The 20029-nt window shown below is 38.2% G+C and overlaps 1 protein-coding gene across 1 annotated transcript in view; it reads right to left on the reverse strand.

Moving 5' to 3' along the window:
• Positions 1–20029, reverse strand: part of ctnna1 (catenin (cadherin-associated protein), alpha 1) — a 150120-nt gene that overhangs the window by 33057 nt on the left and 97034 nt on the right. The window contains exons 12-14 of the mRNA XM_056262399.1: positions 14706–14906; positions 9748–9899; positions 3383–3493 (exon numbers count right to left, since the gene is read on the reverse strand). Of these exons, the coding sequence (XP_056118374.1) occupies positions 3383–3493; positions 9748–9899; positions 14706–14906 (464 nt within the window). The remainder of the gene's footprint in view (positions 1–3382; positions 3494–9747; positions 9900–14705; positions 14907–20029) is intronic.

The following is a 20029-nucleotide window of genomic DNA, read 5'->3' on the forward strand; positions in this document are numbered from 1 at the left end:
ATTAACGTTAGACGTTAGAGTGAGCAGCCATGTAAAGTTGCTACCTACATGTTTCAAATAAGCCAACATTTGAGGTCGATGGATGATAGGTGAACTTTTGGATTTCCTCCCCGACATACCGTTAACAGTGGGTCCTTGTGGTAATTACAGTATGTTAACTCGCTGTATACACCTCACGTAGTTTTTTTTTTCTTGTGACTAACCGAATAATAACATTTTGGTTGACTAAGCCTCTTCTTTTAATTGACTATTAGGGGACAGGCCTATTACAAAACCATTTAAAAATCTTACTGTCCCCAAACTTTAGAACGTTAGTGTATACAAAATAAAAAGGTTCATGTACATTTACATTAATTAATGAATTTACACATTTATGTATGTGTGTATAGAATTATTTGTAGCTGGATACAAGCTGCATCACATCTGGTTAGGACAGGCTAAACTGATTATGAAAAAAATCAGACCACCTTAATTGAGATAAACCTTTCTTTTCTTGCAAATTCTCAATAAGAATTATATTTTTCTGCCTCGTAAACTAAATTTTCTCCTTAGTTTTGGAGTACCGGCACACACGTGGCACACATTGGTGTGCTGGGATTCCCAGTGGAGCTGGGAACTAAATCAAAAGCCTCTGGGGGGGTGAAACAGGAGGCTGGACAGTGATTACAGATTTATATAATCACATTCTCACTCAAGCACAACCTCCACTGCCCCGTTTTCTACAACTCTCAAAACAAAAATACAACTTGCTCCCCAGCAACAAGATTCAATGAAAATTGTAATTCTTCTGCAACGCTTTTATCTTTAACAAGAGCTTTCTGTTCAAGTCTTGAGCTCTTAAAGTCTCCTGCCATCCCCTAGACAATTAGGGCTGAATATTTTTCTGTTACTTTTTAGTTTTCATCAACATGCTTACATCACTATATGGTAGGGGTGCAACGATTAGTCGACGTTGTCGACAACGTCGACAATAAATATTTGTCGACAAATATCTTTGTTGTCGAGTAGTCGTTTGATCTCACGTGACCTAATGTAAGGGCCTGCAATCCCGCGATTTGACCGCTACGGCGCTGTAGCGCTAGAGTGCAGTGCAGCCCTTATGGTGTGTTCACACCGAACGCGAATAGAGCGTCAAATACGCGTCTATCGCGTTTAGTTAGACGCTTGAACATTCGCTCGAGTTCAAATTTTTCAACTTGCGCGGAAGACATTCGCGGCAAACGCGTCGCCCAATTCGCGTCATTCGCAACGCCCGGCGCGAATGATGCGTCTATTCGCGTCTTTGCATTGACTTTGTATGTAATCTACTCGCGCAAATAATTAAATTCGCGTTCGGTGTGAACACACCATTACAAATGCTATTGCGGTAGAAGAAAACACAGCGCGAAATATGACAGTGCAAACGAATCCGAACTAGCAAGGTTTAGGTTTGGGAAAGTTTCACAAAACTTCAAATCAAGAATGCTGTCGTGTGCAATACATGCAAGGCGGAACTTGCTTTTCACGGGAGCACAACATGCATGTGTGCAAGAGGAAACATCCCGGCACAAGAGGAGCCGGTGAGAAGTGAGTGTTCTCCAGCTGGAGCTTACTAACCAGCGGTAAATTTCTCTTTATTAGAGAATGCAATACTACTAATAATAGTAATAATATTATCAATAGTAATATAATTACAGTAATGTGATGACTTATTTTGCATAGAATAAAGCTTGATCGAGCTTAGGAGTCAGGGCTGTTTTTATTATTGTAACACTATTAGTATATTAGGTATTATTATAGTCTTTTCACTTGCCTGTATTTTGTTCAATAATCATGAAGACTTGCAAAACGAGATGTTATATCCTTCCTATGATATAGGAAGAATATCATGGCAGTTACTGTATCATACTATATATTAAAAGGTGAATGAGAACGTCTCTGTCAGCTCAATTGTCATGTAAAAAAAGATTGTAATTTTATACTTATAATTATTGTTTGCAGATTAATATTTTACCATTCTTTGTGTCCTGAAGTAAATGTTCCTTTTTCTGTTTCAGTTCTAAGAAAAGCAGTGGGCCTATTAAACAATGCTTAGAGAGCATTTGTGTGTGATTTGAGTTGGACTGAAATCTGAAAACTTAAAGAGAATGACCTGTTTAGTTGGCTCAAAGTTCATTAAAACAACTATTTCAAAAGCTGAAGTGATTTTCTTTTTTATATTATAGTTAGAATATGTATAACTCAATGTTTTAACTAATTGGAAAAGCTGAATAATCGTTCCAAACTTACTGATTAGTCGGCGGAATAATCGACGATTAGTCGATTAATCGTTCTATTAATCGTTAGATTAATCGATTATCAAAATAATCGTTTGTTGCAGCCCTACTATATGGAACAGAAGGGTGAGAGGTCTGTAATTATATTCGCTCAAGCTTGGGGAACAAAGAATATGCGACCGGCATAACGGATGTAAATATGAATAGATGACAGCCTTACTTTTGGGCCACATATTGCTCTTACATTTGTACTGTTACACATATTGTTATCAGGAACTCAAAAGAAGTGCTCACAGGAAAAGCAGGCACACTGACTAACAAGATCCCCAAACACAACTTGGTTCCCGTTATCTCTCTCACAACGCTGAATTTAAAAATGAAAACAGGATGCCAATCATCTGCAGTGACTACCATCACCACAGCTGTGGATTACAGAAAATATTCAAACTAATAACTATATATATATATATATATTTTCACTGTTCCTTCCAGCTATGTCAGGATGGATTTTTCATAAGCATTACCAAGGCAACAGAGGAGGATGTGAAGGGGAGAGGGAGGGAGAGAGAGAGGGAGAGAGAGAGAGAGAGAGAGAGAGAGAGAGAGAGAGAGAGAGAGAGAGAGAGAGAGAGAGAGAGAGAGAGAGAGAGAGAGAGAGAGAGAGAGAGAGAGAGAGAGAGAGAGAGAGAGAGAGAGAGAGAGAGAGAGAGAGAGAGAATGGAGGTAGAGAGGGGGTGAGGTTTGATGTCTGTTTCGCTGGTGGCTACATCGGGAGTGCTGTTGACATGAAATCAGTACAGAATCTTAAAATCACTGATTCACAGTTCCTGTGCTATTGGAGCTAAACAGTGAAGCAAAGGTGGATTTAGCCGTGACACTGCAAATCTGAGATGCGAGAAGTTTAGCACCTCGCAATGCTGTCTACGGCTATAAATGGACTGTGATAAAGTTTTATTATAGAAACACTGAAAAATATGGAAATCAGTATGTCCCTGGTCAGATTCCATCCAAGTATCTCCAAAGGGATCTAATCCTAAGGTAATTTTAGGATCAAGTTTGACACCTTCTGACATTCCTAAGTGGCTCCATAAACTGGCAAGCCATAAAACCAAAGCTCCATCTCTCACCCGAGCGCTCTGTCCAGCGATGAGCTGATCGTCTTCCGTCTGCACGCTGGTCCTGCTGCGAGAATCAAAGTCATCTGTCTCAAAGTCTGAGTCGTCCAGTTCCTCTGGGGTCTGCAGGGGGAGAAGAAAAGTGTAGGGATGGGGAGAGATATGGAGCGTTAGTAAGCTCTTTCAACAACTCAAGACCCTTATGATCTATGGCAAACGCTTATCAATAGTAGTCTTCCCTGGGAAAGTAGAAACTCTAAATACATTTGTAATATGAATTGCTGCCCATCAGGGCCATGGTCTACTGGTTAACGCATATGATATGATTCGCTTAGCCATGTGCTTCACATCATTTCCTGCCCTTTCTAATATCTCTCTTACGATGTCAATAAAATGGTAAAATACACAAAAACAAATAAAATGTTACATACAGTTGTGATGCCACCTAATACTAGCAAGTTGTGGATGATTGCCTTTGCTAAGAGGTTGCTTTAGTGGTTTTTAGTACACTGATATGTGGCCTGATAGATAGTATGTCCTTCAATGCATCAAAAAGTGATGTGTTGAAGCTTAATACTTAAGGGATTTGAAGAAACCCCAACCCCCAAGTTTGAACAATAGTAATAGTGACACTTTCCTTAGCAAGCAGCCCATGCATAAAAAGTTTTAGTGAAAATGCAAAGTTTTTAACAGTAAAACGTCTCTACTAGAGAAGAACGTCTCTAAAGAGAAACGGAATGATCTGGTGCACCAATGCAGCGGGTTAGCCACGTTTTCCCTGTACTGAACTAAACTATCTCTCTTTCTCTCTAATCCCTGCACTGAATGCCAAACATGACTCTTATAACTCTACTGCTCTATTAGTATGCACTTGCGAGCAGAGGGACCTGTTTGCAGAGGGAAATGGTAGAGAACGGGGAGGGGTGGAAGAACCCTCACTGACAAGAAAATGCATTTCAGCTTGATAGGAAAAAGGACGAGATGTGAGAAGATACGGATGTATTATTTCGCCAGTGCTGCAAGCCGCGCTTATCCAACTGTCTGTACAATCCATTTATGAGGAGATTCTGACTGGCTCACGATGCAGCTGCTCCAATAATAGACACCTCAAACATTCCAAAACTCTGCCTGCTGAAGATGACATCAAAACAACACGCAACCCAAACAAAGTCAGTCAAGGTGTGGACGACAGTTCGGAAATACCCGGGCTCATTTCATTAACACACTGCATCTGGAGAATCACACTGAAGCACAAAATGGATTTTAGGGTAACAATACTAAAATTTTAAATGACTTGTCGCTAGCAGGTTTTTGCACCATTCAAAATGGAATTAAAAATGCCTTTTAAATTTATATTCAATTCAGGAATTTAAATGTAAGGAAGTTGAATGGTAATGGATTGAAATTGATTTAACTAATTTAACTAGAAAAGCAGGACAAAGTTGAATAACAGTTTGAGAAACCCTTGATTTAAACATTTTTATGTTTGTTAGAAGGTTTGTAGGCCTTTGGAATTGAGAATGATAAAATTACACATACAACGAAAGATAGAAAAAAGATGGACAAATAGGTAGAGAGAGTACCTTTAAAAAATTTGGGGTTTTGTTAAAAAAAAAAAAAAATAAAAAAAAAATAACAGCAAGGATGCATTAAATTTAATCAAATTATTGTCAAGGTTTATAATGTTACAAAAGATTTCTACTTCAAACAAATGCTGCCCTTTTGAACTGTCTATTCAAAGAATTCGGGAAAAAAGATCACACTTTCCAAACAAATATTAAACAGTTTATTAGAAGGATTTCTAATGAATCATGTGACACTGAAGACTCGAGTAATGCTAAAAATTCAGCTTTGCCATCAACAAATAAATTACATTTTAGAACATTAGAATAGAAATGTTATTTTAAATTATAATAATATTTAACAACATATCTATTTTACTGTATTTTGATCAAATAAATGCAGCCTGGGTGAATAAAAGACTTTTCAAAGATCGAATTTTGCTAATCCCTACCTTTTGAATTTTAGTTTAGACTCTTCTATTGAAATTTGTATTTATTTTATATATTTTATAACATTTAAGAACACCACCTCATTTCCAAGAATGCATTATCTGTGTTGAATTTCAATTCAGTAAATTCCTCTGTCACTTCCAATTCAACTTCATGCATGTTGCCGGCAATTAAATTAAAATCCCAATATTAACTAAAAGGGAGCCAACTCAGGGAATTCTACATTTTGCTCAACCCTGGTCACTAATGTAGATCTACGACGTACCGAGTGATAGGAACCGCAGACAGCTCAAATATATCTACCTTGCCATCCAAGAGAATGCATCACATCTATAAACTAGGGCAGTAAGTGAGCAGGCATTTGAATAAACAGCCTGAGACGCCTGAAGCAGTGTAGGTAAGGTGAGTTGCCTTTTCAGGCTACAGTAACCACTCGGCAGCTATGAGGATCTGTGCTGTGGAAGGGCTATTAGTACCAGTGACAACCCCTCAACAGTGGAGTCGAGGGCTGCCAGCCAGTCAAATCTTAGGTGACGGTCGGCCGGCGAGTACTGCAAGTGCAGTACTTACCGAGGTTAAAGACTCTGTCCATCTTAAGTAGCCCAGGTTGCACACTTGTCTCTTCCGATCGAAGAGTTCTCGTGCGGCAGAGGTTGATGCCCACTGGGCACTAGTGTTGGCTGATTGGCTACGCTCAAGCTTTGTCTAAACATGTGAGCTTGACATGGCGTGCGTGTGGAGGGAAGCAACGTGAAAGTCAAACAAAGTACGAATTTTTCTTCCTTGGTATCTCAATGTCTGCAGGGTGCATGAAAACAGTGCTCTCTAAAAAACCTCTGTGATCGCCAGACCTTTGGGTGGTTTTCTTATCGGTTCGGACGACTTGTCTTAGAACAAGGGCCCTGAAGCGTTTGGAAAAATACTACACAGTCAGAAAGGAACAAAATGAGATAGCAAAGATCACACCTCTCCTTTCGAAAGCGTTTCAGTGTCGGGGGCATGTTCAACACTCATGTTAAACCAACAACAAACAAGTAGATCCTGTCTGCCAGAGGGACTTTTGTCTTAACCATTGAATCAATCTAGATTACTAGAGAAGGATGTCTGGAGTGGAAAATGAATTAGGCACAAAAGCTCTCCTGGGATTTAAAAATAAAGGGGAAAATGCTAATTAAATCCCCTTTCTAAAAAAATCAATTACGTATTATAATGCAAATACAGCATAATGGATCCCCCATCTAATTGTATGTGTATTCTAATTCAACCCCACTGTTATTTATGAATTTCAGTACAAGTCAGAGTTTCATCTGCATCAAACTATTGAGTCAATGCGAATCGTCTTGCTACTTGACATTTGAAAAGAGAGCGTTGGTTGATGTATAAAGTGTGAACGTACAATGGCTACAAAGAAATACGATGCAATCACAATCATCAACAGCAAATATACAAGTGAGTGTATGTGCGGTCTATGCCTAACTTCTAGGGGCCTTTTAATTGTATGCTACTCCGGCTTCATTATCTGGGTCATGACCGCTCTCTTCGCTTTAACTAAAGGCGCTAATACATTCTAACACAATTCCTCATGAGCCAATTATTTAAATTCAGTGAACATTATCTTCACGATTAATTGAAAACTCGTTAGTCTGAAACTACGAAAGACGATATTTGCCTCAATTAATGGCTTTAACCTAGTTGCTCCGCGCTCTGGCGAAGTGGAGTTGAGGGTCTGTGTGTTTCCCTGTGTGGCAGGAGTGGACTGTTGTCTGCTCATTGTCAGACTGTTAAGCTAACGCTTCACTGCAAGCTAGCCACCATATGTCCAATGTTACAGTTCAGCTCAGGGAAAGACCATTTACCCTCAGACAACTACAGCTCTGGAAAATAGTGCACATGCAGAGGGAAATTAGTTAAATTAGGTTACCATTTGCACAAAAACAAATTCACCACTAGTTTCTAATAAGGCGGCACATACACTGAACAAAATTATAAACGCAACACTTTTGTTTTTGCCCCCATTTTTCATGAGCTGAACTCAAAGATCTAAGACTTTTTCTATGTACACAAAAGGCCTATTTCTCTCTAATATTGTTCACAAATCTGTCTAAATCTGTGTTAGTGAGCACTTCTCCTTTGCCGAGATAATCCATCCACCTCACAGGTGTGGCATATCAAGATGCTGATTAGACAGCATGATTATTGCACAGGTGTGCCTTAGGCTGGCCACAATAAAAGGCCACTCTAAAATGTGCAGTTTTATCACACAGCACAATGCCACAGATGTCGCAAGTTTTGAGGGAGCGTGCAATTGGCATGCTGACTGCAGGAATGTCCACCAGAGCTGTTGCCCGTGAATTGAATGTCACAACCTCAGACCACGTGTAACCACACCAGCCCAAGACCTCCACATCCAGCATCTTCACCTCCAAGATCGTCTGAGAACAGCCACCCGGACAGCTGCTGCAACAATCGGTTTTCATAACCAAAGAATTTCTGCACAAACTGTCAGAAACTGTCTCCGGGAAGCTCATCTGCATGCTCGTCGTCCTCATCGGGGTCTCGACCTGACTGCAGTTCGTCGTCAAAACGGAGTGGGCAAATGCTCACATTCGATGGCGTCTGGCACTTTGGAGAGGTGTTCTCTTCACGGATGAATCCAGGTTTTGACTGTACAGGGCAGATGGCAGACAGCGTGTATGGTGTCATGTGGGTGAGTGGTTTGCTGATGTCAAGGTTGTGATCGAGTGGCCCGCGGTGGGGTTATGGTATGGGCTGGCGCATTTTATGGACAACGAACACAGGTGCATTTTATTGATTGCATTTTGAATGCAGAGAGATCCCGTGACGAGATCCTGAGGCCCATTGTTGTGCCACTCATCCACGACCATCACCTCATGTTGCAGCATGATAATGCACGGGCCCATGTTGCAAGGATCTGTACACAATTCCTGGAAGCTGAAAACATCCCAATCCTTGCATCGTATACTACAGCCAGTGCACTCTGAAGTTTGATTTCTATGTGCTTTTCAGCACTTTAGTTTTTTCCCCTCGTGAGAGCTTGTAATATTGAGGTAAACTCCAATTACGTATATAAAAATGCGTTCAGAATTAGAGAGAAGAAGAGGGCAGGGTTAAATAGCGGTTTGCTCTGTGAGGACCTGGAACACGCTGTCGTATACGCCGATCCAGAGCATTCCCAGCATACTCACCGGATGTGTCACCCATTGAGCATGTTTGGGGTGCTCTGGATCGGCGTATACGACAGCGTGTTCGAGGTACTGCCAATATCCAGCAACTTCGCACAGCCATTGAAGAGGAGTGGACCAACATTCCACAGGCCACAATCAACAACCTGATCAACTCTATGCAAAGGAAATGTGTTGCACTGTGTAAGGCAAATGGTGGTCACACCAGATACTGACTGGTTTTCAGACCCAGTTTCAGTTTTTCTCTCTCTCTCTCTCACACACACACACACAGTCTAAATGCAGTATTATTCTGAGTTATATATATATATCCTCACAGAGCAAACCGCTAATTAACCCTGCCCTCTTCCCTCTAATTCTGAACGCATTTTTATATACGTAATTGGAGTTTACCTCAATATTACAAGCTCTCACGAGGGGAAAAAAACTAAAGTGCTGAAAAGCGCACAGAAGGTCAAACTTCAGAGTGCACTGGAAACCTGTGTGGGTAGCATAGCTAAATAAGGTAATAATAATAAAAAAAAACTCTTAAGGTGATGATACACAGGGCAACTTTGAGCGATGTTGCAGGGCAATCTTGCCGAGCGATTGTTGCTTGGGCACTTTCCCATTAGAAATGGGCAATACATTTCTATCTGGATAATTTAGATCGGTCGTGGGCCCTGTGTCTCATCTGGTTGCCCAGCAACATTGCTCAAAAAGTTGCCCTGTGTATCATCACCTTTAAACTGCTCTCATAAAAGAATAGTTGAAAAATGCATCCAGAAATTCTATGATTTACTCATTTAATCATCTCATTCCAACATTGTACTCCTTCAATGAAAGGAGGTTAGGCAGAATGTCCAAACTTATCTTTTCCATGTAGTAAAAAATGAATGGTAAACATACTGTCAAGCTTCAAAAGAATACGAATTAATAACTATTAAATTCAGTCATGCTGACCAATTTTAATGTGAATTTTTGGTGCAGTTATTTCATAATATGCCCTTTTATGATATAGAAAAGAATGGCTTAGATTTTCCACCTACTATCTATTTGAGTGTTTGACTAGAGAAAGAAAACAATAAGGAGTTCACAACAATAGGAGGATGAGAATTGTTCTGAATAAAACTTTATCATTTAAAAATAAATTTTCTTTTTCCATTTAAAGGCTTCTGCTCACCCTGATCATAAGCACCGCCTTCCTAATGTCCCTCACGCCATCATATACCAGACGCGAAGCATCAATGAACTCGTTCTCATCCATTGGCTGGCCAGGGTTGGCGCTGAGAGCCTCCACGGCTGCCTCTACCTGCTCAGTGAAACGTGGCATCACTGTAAACGTACACACCGACAGAAAGGACAAACAGAAAGGTCAAAAACACTGTAGCACATTAAAAGAAAAAGAAAAAACTGATTAATTTTGCTGGAAAAAAATCCCTTTCAACATAGCAAATATGAGAGGGCTGAAGTACAATTCAATCAAGACATTGTGCCTGTAGAAATATAGAATTCAAATTAGATTTGAATTGAATCGACAATTTCCCCTCAATCGAACTTAGAACGCCTGAAACAGAGCTGAGCAAATGCAGAAAATCATGGTGATGTGTCGCTGGATTTTAATGACTGCTCAGGGCAACTTTTAATCAGGCTTTACTTGACTGCAAGATCGGCAGATGAGTACACTTAATCCAGAGGCACCCTTAAATGAATCAATCACAAGACAGGTGGCAGGAAGACCTCAAAGCCACAGGCACAAGGCAGGTCCCTATGAAATCTGTTTTTATGTCCATTTTTATGGTTAAATAAAATTAGTAATCAAAAAGAATATCCAATTAATTGAAATTAATACTTTTACAATTTAATGAAACCTTTATTAAAAGGGGCCAATGAAAAAAAGTTTAATTGTTTTTAAACCAAATTCTGTTTTCTTTAATTTTTCTGGATTCCATTTTAATGGTTTAGTTACAATATTTTAATAATCAAAAAGCATGTATAATTAATTGAATTAATAAAAAATATATATATTTTAATGTATGAAATGTTTTGATTTTATTCAGAAATTCTGTTGTGTATTTTAATTATTCTGGCATTCAAAAGGAGGCATAAAAAAGTATTTATCTTTTAATAATATGAAATTCAACTTTTGACAAACAAAATGCTGCACAACATAGCTTTACTGTTTAATTTAAAACATGGAAGAAAAATTGATTATTCCTTAAAGCTGCAGTCCGTAGCTTTTTTGGGGTTAAAAATGATCCAAAATACATTTGAGAAAATACATAACCAGCCAGTGTTCAAAACTATCTGCTTGCCTCAGCTCGATTCAAAGCGGTAAGCTTGTAATAATGTTTTTAATTCCAGTGGTACTGGTGGATTTCCGCGGGAGATTCGAGCATGTCTTTGCGTCATTACGTCACATCTGTACACAAAGGAGTCTCAGCTAGTAGGCTATATTGCGTGTGAGGATGCTGGAGGTGGAGATTTATAGCCTTTTCTCACAGATCAATTTGATGGCGGATCCAGAAAGGTTCAAACAACAATCACCAGTGACAACTGGAGACTCACCCGTTGTAAAATGCAAAAGACTTCTTTCAGACTTCGGAGTGGCTAACTTACAGAAAAAAGAGACTGCAACCGGATCCATGCGAAAACAAGGATACATATCGGAAGGACATGACATGTAGTCACGCAATGCTGACGTTGTAAACATTAACAATTTGAGAACAAAGTATAATTTGCACTATTTTGCGTGATATGATAAGCGATTGTTTGATTTAATTAGCGCGATTTACTGCAATGTCAGAACCAGAACAAAAGTGGATGTTACTTGTTCAGATGACATTTTCCGGTGAAAATTATTATGTTGGTCATACTTCCAAAAATAATAATCTGTGATTCTGAATGCCAGTATCCACACCGGCGCGGTGACTGACAGCTGCACATTCTCCTCAAACATTGTGTTCATCCGCGCTATGCCGTAACGTAAAGTTGATAATTCCGCGAATAACTGCAATTGCAGATTTCGAACAGAGATGGCGACAAAGAGGAAAAGCTGTGGACTGCAGCTTTAAATATATAGAAGGGATGCACGATATTGGATGTTGGCCGATATTCGATATGCCGATATTTTCAAACTAATTTTGCCCGATGCCGATACCGATATATTTGTATTTTTTTTTAAGTGCAAAAAAACTTATTAAAGCTTCTATTAAAGTTCTCAGTCAAGAGCAGTGAGTGATTTCCTCTGTTTTGTTGTTTTATTAACATTAAAGGGATAGTTCTCCCAAAAATTTTAATTGTCATCATTTACTCACAAGTTGTTTTAAACCCAAATACATTTCTTTCTTCTGTTGAAAATAAAAGTTATTTGGAAGAATGTGACTAACCAACCAGTTGCTGTACTCCAGTGACTTCCATAGTGTATTTAAGCACAAGAAAGAAATTAATACAGGTTTGGAACAACATTAGAGTGAGTAAATAATGACAGAATTTTTATTTCTGTGTACAGTATCTCTTTAAGGACAAGCGGCAGCATATTATAGATACCGTCTCTTTAAGCGCTGCACGCGACGCGTCTAATTTACACGCATTTGACAAGCAGATTTTATCGGTTTGCTTTCACTTTAGACATAACCAACTTTGTTTATGTAAACCTTGTGTGTATTTGACAGTATTAGCGCAATAAGACTCGAAAGATAACTTAGTCCAGTATGCAGACTCTGTTAGACAGGCTTTAGTTCATGTGAGCGTCGGGTGCACGCGCTCAGAAAAGCGCATGTTAGAACAGTGCATCAGCACGTGAATGACATGTTTAACTAGCAAGACTTAGACACGCATGCAAATAATGAACTTTTGTGAATTGCAGTGTCCCGTGAGTGTAACTCTACCTCTGCGTTTACATGTGATGTGCTGTGAATGTACATCACGTTGTACAGTATGTTGAGATGAAGGCGCCAGAATTGCACTGATAGAATGCACGATTACTTCCCTCATAAGCAAATCGTGGAGACATTTTAATCTTCCACGATCAAAAACCTGCTGGCGCGCTTCGTTCGCGGTCGTCACGTGCGCAAAGGAAACACGCCACCCTATCGGCAAGGCTCATTGGCAGTAATATTCATATCTGCCGATGATGGTCATTTTAAGCTTTTATCGGCCAATACCGATGTTGTCCCGATATCATCGTGCATCCCTAATATATAGTTTTAATAATGTATTATAATTATTATTATATTGAGATGTAGCTAAATTCTACTGTACAACAGTAATATATTTCTGACACAATTTCTTTGTTAAGCTGAACTTTTATTTTGACGGGTTGCCGTGAAGACCTTTGAGTTTGTGTGTTTATGATATGATAGCTTTTCTCAAATAAAATGCTGATGAAGTGACTCAGAACGGCTCTGGAGATGAAGTTCATGCATTCATGTCCTCATACAGTGAGACAGCAGAAGGTAAAAACCGGAGACCTTTTGAGGGGTGCTTCCTACGTTTTGTGGATGGTATTTACCCATTTACTCCCAGAGGATATTTAAATGACATTGAGTGTGTGCAACACAAACTAATACCATTCAGCATGGAGACCGCAGTTAGAGCTTTAGTGAGTTATTGCTGAAGGAACCAAATGAAATGGTTTTTTTTTTTTTTTGTAAACCAAACAAACAGACAGGATGTTTAAAAATTTAACTGGATTTGGGTGGTGATTGCAAAAAGCTTTCATGGCTAGAATATCGTTCCTGCTGCTAGATTATCTCAACTGCATTTACTGCTAAATTTTGGGCTGAGCGAGAGCTGGGGATACATAGTCATATTAGGCCATCTGAGACCAAACCCTCATGAAATTTGATTGACCGATTCACACGAATCAGTATGATCTATAGCGATTTGCTCAACCACTTCATGAAGCCAGCCCACCAGCTACACCACCTCTCAGCTATAAAGTAATGGTACCTCCCCTATAGGAGCTGAACACATCTACATTAATACTTATTCTCATTCACAATTTAAGACTGCACTGGGGAGTACAGTGACAGGACCATGAGGATGAGATTGAATGGAAAGAAGTTAGCTGGGAAAAAAAAAAGAATATTTGGATTTGGAAATTTGCATGAGCAAAAGGTTTTCGGTAAGCCTATAGGCTTATGGATGTTAGGTCTTACATTAATTTAAGCAATCGTTAGTGACATAACATTGTTTCTTTGCCAATATGGCCCAGCTATTTGTTTTAGTGTAAAGCTGAACAGAGTACACAAAATGTGACACAGTATTTCCCAATAGAAAGTCCTCAAATGGACGGGAAAATCTTATTCTGTCACAGAGGAATGTACCATCTCTGTGATTTTAGTCTTAAAAAGCTTCCTGAAGGCATTCGAATGCTATTATGTAACTGCAAATGAAAGCAACATAACGTTTTATCTACCAGAAAAAACTTAATGTTTTATTTTCCTAATAAAGCTAGGGTGCAGATACTGGTCACAGGCTTTGTCTCAAAACCTAGTGAGAACTGCCTATCTAGACAGCCTTTTTTGGCCATCACAGGCACGGCCATGTTATGCAACCTTGTGAGAAAGGTAGACAAAGTTACTTTTGTTTTAAAATCAGCACTCTCATACAAACACCCTACAAACCCACTCAAGGAAATTCTGGCCCAGATGGCAGCAGTGCTATTTTTGGATGCCTGTGCAGCATTTTCAGATATTAAACAAGAACAATGGATTTCAAATAAAAATTAATCACATGTACACAAGTGCCATCACCAAAAATAATTTAAAATGGATAGTTCTGACTAATTTTAGATTGGATGTGGGATGTTTTAACCAGCTGTTAGACGCTGATAAATGAACATTTATATTATTGCACCAAATAATAACGCAATCATAAACGGCCTACAATTTGGGATATTTTAGTTGTATTAATTTAGTTGAATGAAATTCATGTTAATACATATTGCCATTTCCACCATTTTATAAAAGAAAAACTCACTTGTGCCCAATAACACGTTACACACTGTAAAAAACACTAAGGGCTAAACTAAAAACAATAATACAAAACAACAGATTTTGGTTTATTTTACATGTAGCTACAGACATTTACCGCAAAACACAAATGATTTCAGATATATAATGTTCTGGTTCATACCTGTATCAGTGAGAAGCTTGGTGGCTTCCAAAACCTTCTCCGTGTAGACCCCGGGTTCATAGTTGTCCATCTCAGATGTGACCACATGGACCACACGGGCAGCTCTACCTCGAATGGCTCCAGCAGTGCGATCAAGCCCATCGACATCCTTCTCTTGCAGGGCGATGACACACTTGTTAACATCCTCCAGAATGTGATTTTCTAAAGCAATAAGAAAGAAAAATTCAAAAGAGAAGACAATGTTTAAAATAAATAAGGAGACAGTGCTGGAGAATCTACAGAGAGCTAACCACAATGCAAAGCATGAAGACAGGAAATCCTCATCCTTCTGTATTTACATTGTCCCTGATTTAAGAACATTAACGGGAACCACAAGGGCGGATGAAAAAAAAGATTAAACACACTCAGACAGTTTAGTAATGGGTGTCTGGGAATTGCAAATCAACACGGTAAACTGTAATGTGTCCTTGACTGGAGGTGAAGGCAGTCAGTCATCCTACATCTCAACAAGAACTCTTAAAGGGGTCATGAATTGAGAAATCAAATTTTCCTTGATTTTTTATGTTAGAGGTCATTGCACTATTAAAACATCCTGTAAGTTTCAAAACTCAAAACTTCCTTGTTAGTCCAAAAACAGCTTTTATTGAATCCAAGCTCAGAAAACGACTTGTTTGGAATTGTCACATTGTGATGTAATGCAACGAAAGACCGCCTCTTCAAAATCAAATCAACGCCCTTCTACATCAATGCGTCTTTGGCCCTGCCCACTGGCACATTAGTGAGATGAGGAGGAGAGAAGAGAGATACAGGATCACTGGACTAAAAATATTATTACCTTCCAAATGATCCTAATGCTAGCCTAGGAAAGTGGTTATTTATTTCCAACTATGTGAATGTCTCAGAGCATTATTTGTTTGTCCGGTACATTTAATTTGGTAAATTCAATGTGCTTTTCCGTCTCTTTTTTTTTTTTTTTTTGTGAAACTGCTGTAATAAGTGAATTTCCCCGGTGTGGGATTAATAAAATCTACCTACCGAAATCAGTCGCATTTCAGTGCAGGCTTTGCAAACAGTAAAATCTAGCTTTTACTGCAAGATATGGACCTAACAGTAATACCACAACAAGTAAGTAACAGTGTTAAATTCTAATGCCTAATCGGTGATAAGTGATTTGTAATGATTGAGGTACAGTTAGACGTTCTTGGTCTCAAAATCGTTTATTGCCGTTTATGCATCAGTAAATCAAGCCAGTGACTAAACGATCAACTTCAGATTGTTTCTCTTAGTAACATGAAATTAAACATTTAAATTGAGATTAAATAACATACAGAAAGGGATCAACGAATGATTCCTTTATCATTGCTGGAGCTGTCAATCACATAGCGCACATTTATCAGTGACTGAGTCACTGGACTCTCGCCAAAACTCCCGTTATTATAATCAATGACAATGTCTACACTGTACAATGAATCTCTTATTTACATCGGATTTGAACAGTTAACTATGATGAAAGCATTCGTGAGAGTGCAGAAATCAAGTTGCATTGACAAGATCACTGCATTCATGCGCTCAGTGCACTCAAGTGCTTTTGTCTGCTCCCGAGAAGGTAACAAACGTCTTTAAATGTGGCCACTAAAACAGCCCATGATTGGAAGTGGCCTTTGTCATCATTTAGTGATAGAGGTGTACGTGTAAAGGCTTTTCACCTCTTCTGCATGAAGCTATTATAGATTTGAGACAAACAGTCTTGCTGCTGTAAAAAGCTTGTGGGTGTGTATATAAAATTATGATATGAAATAAATTAAAACTCCAATTCAGCAATGATGCATTAAATAGATCAAATGTGATAGATTTTCTTTTCAAATAAATGCTGTTATTTTGAATTTTCAATAAAAAAAAAAGAAAAAAGAATTGGTATAGTTTCCACAGAGGAATCAGCACAACTGTTTTCAACATTGATGAGCATATTATACTGATTTCTAAAGGATCCAGACACTGAAGACTGAAACAGCATATAAATCGCATATCAATGGCTGCAGCAAATTCAGCTTTGCTATTACAGGAATAAATTACCTTAAAATATTTAGCTAAAAGGTATTTTAAACTAGTAATTTTGCAAAATATTCTTGTATACGGTTTTGATTAAAAACATGCATCCTTGGTAAGCATAAAAGTCTTTTCAAAAACACTACTGAACAGTAGTGTATATGGAAGCGCAAAATAGATCTATGAGAGCTATGCCAGATGAGAAGATTATCAGTTAATGACTTAAATTTTAGTCTTTTCCTCAAATGTATTGAACATTTGTATTTTGAATGCATTGGTACTTTTTGGGTATTATAGAGTGTGGAATAGGGATGGTAAGATTCACCGATTCACATCGGTGCATCGGCATAAAAGCTGACGATGCGATGCATCGTTTCTAACATCTGCATCGGTAAAAAACGATTTATTCATATATAATTATTAGTAGATGCGCTATACTTTTACTATTTAGAAAGTGACCAATCATTTGTGACCAATATTTTATTATGTAACTGCTGCGTTCACACCGAACGCAAATTGAGCGTCTGTAGCGAGTGATTTCCATGTTAAGTCAATGTAAAGACGCGTTGACGCGGGTCTGGAGGTCCTGCAGCGCGAGACGTGTTTAGCGCGGTGCGATGGACACGATTTCACCTCATTCGCGCGTCCAGGTCGACTAGATTGATTTCTCCTTTCTGAACTGTTGCTCAATCAAGTTCTCTCATCACGACTGCTGCAGCTGCTACGTGAATATGACGTATCACAACACTATGGAGTGCGAGGCGTGTCCTGAGAGTCACCTACCTTTAAACCTTAAAGTAGGACATTTGAGTTAATCTGGTTTACAGCAGCCTGTGACTACCAATAATAGTTTTTTTTTTTTTTTTTTTTTTTTACATTTGAATACAGTTATGAAAGACCTGTTTTTTTATTTTTGTAATTGTTTGTTAAAACAGCACCTACTTTTATTTAATCTTTTGGTTTTGTGAAAAAAGATGAAAGAACCATGCGTTAAAAGTCAGATGGCACTTAAGCTACTTTATGATTTGCTGTATGTCTGAATAAAATAAATAAAAGTTAACTATCTATACCATATTGAATTGCATTATATTTTTCTCCATTGCATCATATTACATTGAATCGCATCGCGTTGAATCGAAATCGGATTGCACCGCACTGCATCGTAATAGTAGTGAATCGTAGGCTATTGCATCGCATCGGTAGCTGCTTATATGTATCTTTAATGTATCGTAGGCTATGCATCGAGATGCGTATCGCATTGGCCTCAGCTATGGAGATGCACATCCCTAGTGTGGAAGCCATCGTCACTTTATGCTTTTATTGCAAGTTAAAGAGCAGCAGGAACATTCTGCTAAGCATCTTATTTTCAAAAGAAGGTCACAAGGGTAGAGTAAATGAGTATAGTTTTCATTTGTGGGCAAACCATTGCTTTGAAGGGTTAGTTCACACAAAAATGTAAAAAAAAAATCATCAGTTACTCACCCTCTTCGAAACACAAATGAAGATATTTTAAATGTAATGAATTGTCCCTCTGTTGACAGTTTATGCAACTACCACTTTGTCGCTTCAAAGTTAAAAAAGAGATACTAATCCATAGTAATCAAGTGATTTAGTCCACATTAAAAAAAAAATAAAAAAAAATGGATTGCTTTATTTGATATAACAGACTAAATTTAGGCTTTTCATTCACAAATAGGGCTGCAAGATTTGGGGAAAATGTCATATTGCGATTATTGAGGTCAATATTGCGATTGCAATTGCAATATAATAAACAAATTGTTTCATGAGTCAACTTGCTTGGTTCTCAAGGAAAATGCACACACAGGTTAGTGATAATGCTGAAATGTGTATTTCTTAACTCAAACTAGCAACAACAACTAAATGCACAGTGTTTTCAAATTAAAATAATATTTTTTACAAAATTAATGACATCTTTGCATTACTGCAAACTTGTTATTGTCTCAATAGTACAATAGTATAAAATAAATAGAACAATAAATATGAACATTTGCGTGCTCATGAAAATAAGATACTTTGAACATTGTCCAGACAAACAGGGACATTTAAGCAGGATGTATAAACTCAGTCTGTGGATAATTTTTGGTGTAAGTGTATTGCGATTGTCAAAACATTTGGTAACAAAACAGAATTTTGTTAAGTTTAGTGACAACATGTTACAATGTTTACATGGTACAATCACTTGTTAGCTACTGTTTTTATTATTGCTTGACACAAATTTCACGATTTGATTCCGATCTTGATTCAATATCGATTGATTTACATAAATATTAGGTAGCCTAACAGTAGATGCATGTTAATTTTTCTCAAAAAAAAAAAAAAACTCGCCTAATGCTGTAAAGTAACATACAGAGAGCCCTGTCAGCTGGTATTATTATTAAAAGGTTAAAAATAACAACTAAAATAAATATAATGTGGTTTTTACTAGGCTATAATAACAACGTTACAATATTTTAATAAGTAAAAATATAATAAATATTTAATATAGTGCACATTTAGCAAAATATTCCTCTATATATAATTTGTCTAGCCAACTAACGCGCTATCAAATGGCTTTCCTGAGGTAAATGTAACGTTATGTGACATTGTTCTCCAGCTGTTTTATTGCCTCTTGGCGAAATGCTGCTGTTTTATTGACCTCTTTCTGCGGTTGAAAAAAAAAAAAACACTGATTGATATGTATGAGGCATAAACATTTTGGTAAGTTGTACTGTATCTTTCAACACACCTATTGTTCATTCGTGTTTATTTACTATTAACTAAAGAGTAGGCAAAGAGATGTTTGGTTTACGACCACGATCGGTCACGTCACATTTACAAGCGCCAAAACGCTATTGTTTGAATTTCGTAATAAAATTGACAGAATCTGAGAATTAGTTTCATGTCAAAAGTAACCTGCTCTGTCTAATCTGTCGGTGTCAGAGTCCTCTTTGCTTCGCGATTTTTCTCTGCATGAGAAAATGGATGTGTGGCGTGAGCATGTGAAAAGTGTCAATTGCGTCAGTCTCACGCTGAATGAGAGAGTCCTGCTCTCTCTTGGTTATCGTACAGAGGTAGAATTTTTTCTGGCCACCAGTTCAGTGTCGGTCTGCTCGCCATTCATCTTCACCTGTTCTCCGTGCTGCACACAGGAAAAAGTCACGACCTGACCATACGCGCCACTGCCTAAACTGAAACTGACTGGTCTTCTTTTTATTAGCGGTGTAGAAAATGGGCAAACAGAATGGGTTGTCATGTCCACATGCATTAATTTAATAAAA

The sequence above is a fragment of the Rhinichthys klamathensis genome, unplaced genomic scaffold (genome assembly GCF_029890125.1).
Source record: "Rhinichthys klamathensis goyatoka isolate OS25496 unplaced genomic scaffold, OSU_Roscu_1.1 h1tg000192l_1, whole genome shotgun sequence".
Taxonomy (NCBI): domain Eukaryota; kingdom Metazoa; phylum Chordata; class Actinopteri; order Cypriniformes; family Leuciscidae; genus Rhinichthys; species Rhinichthys klamathensis.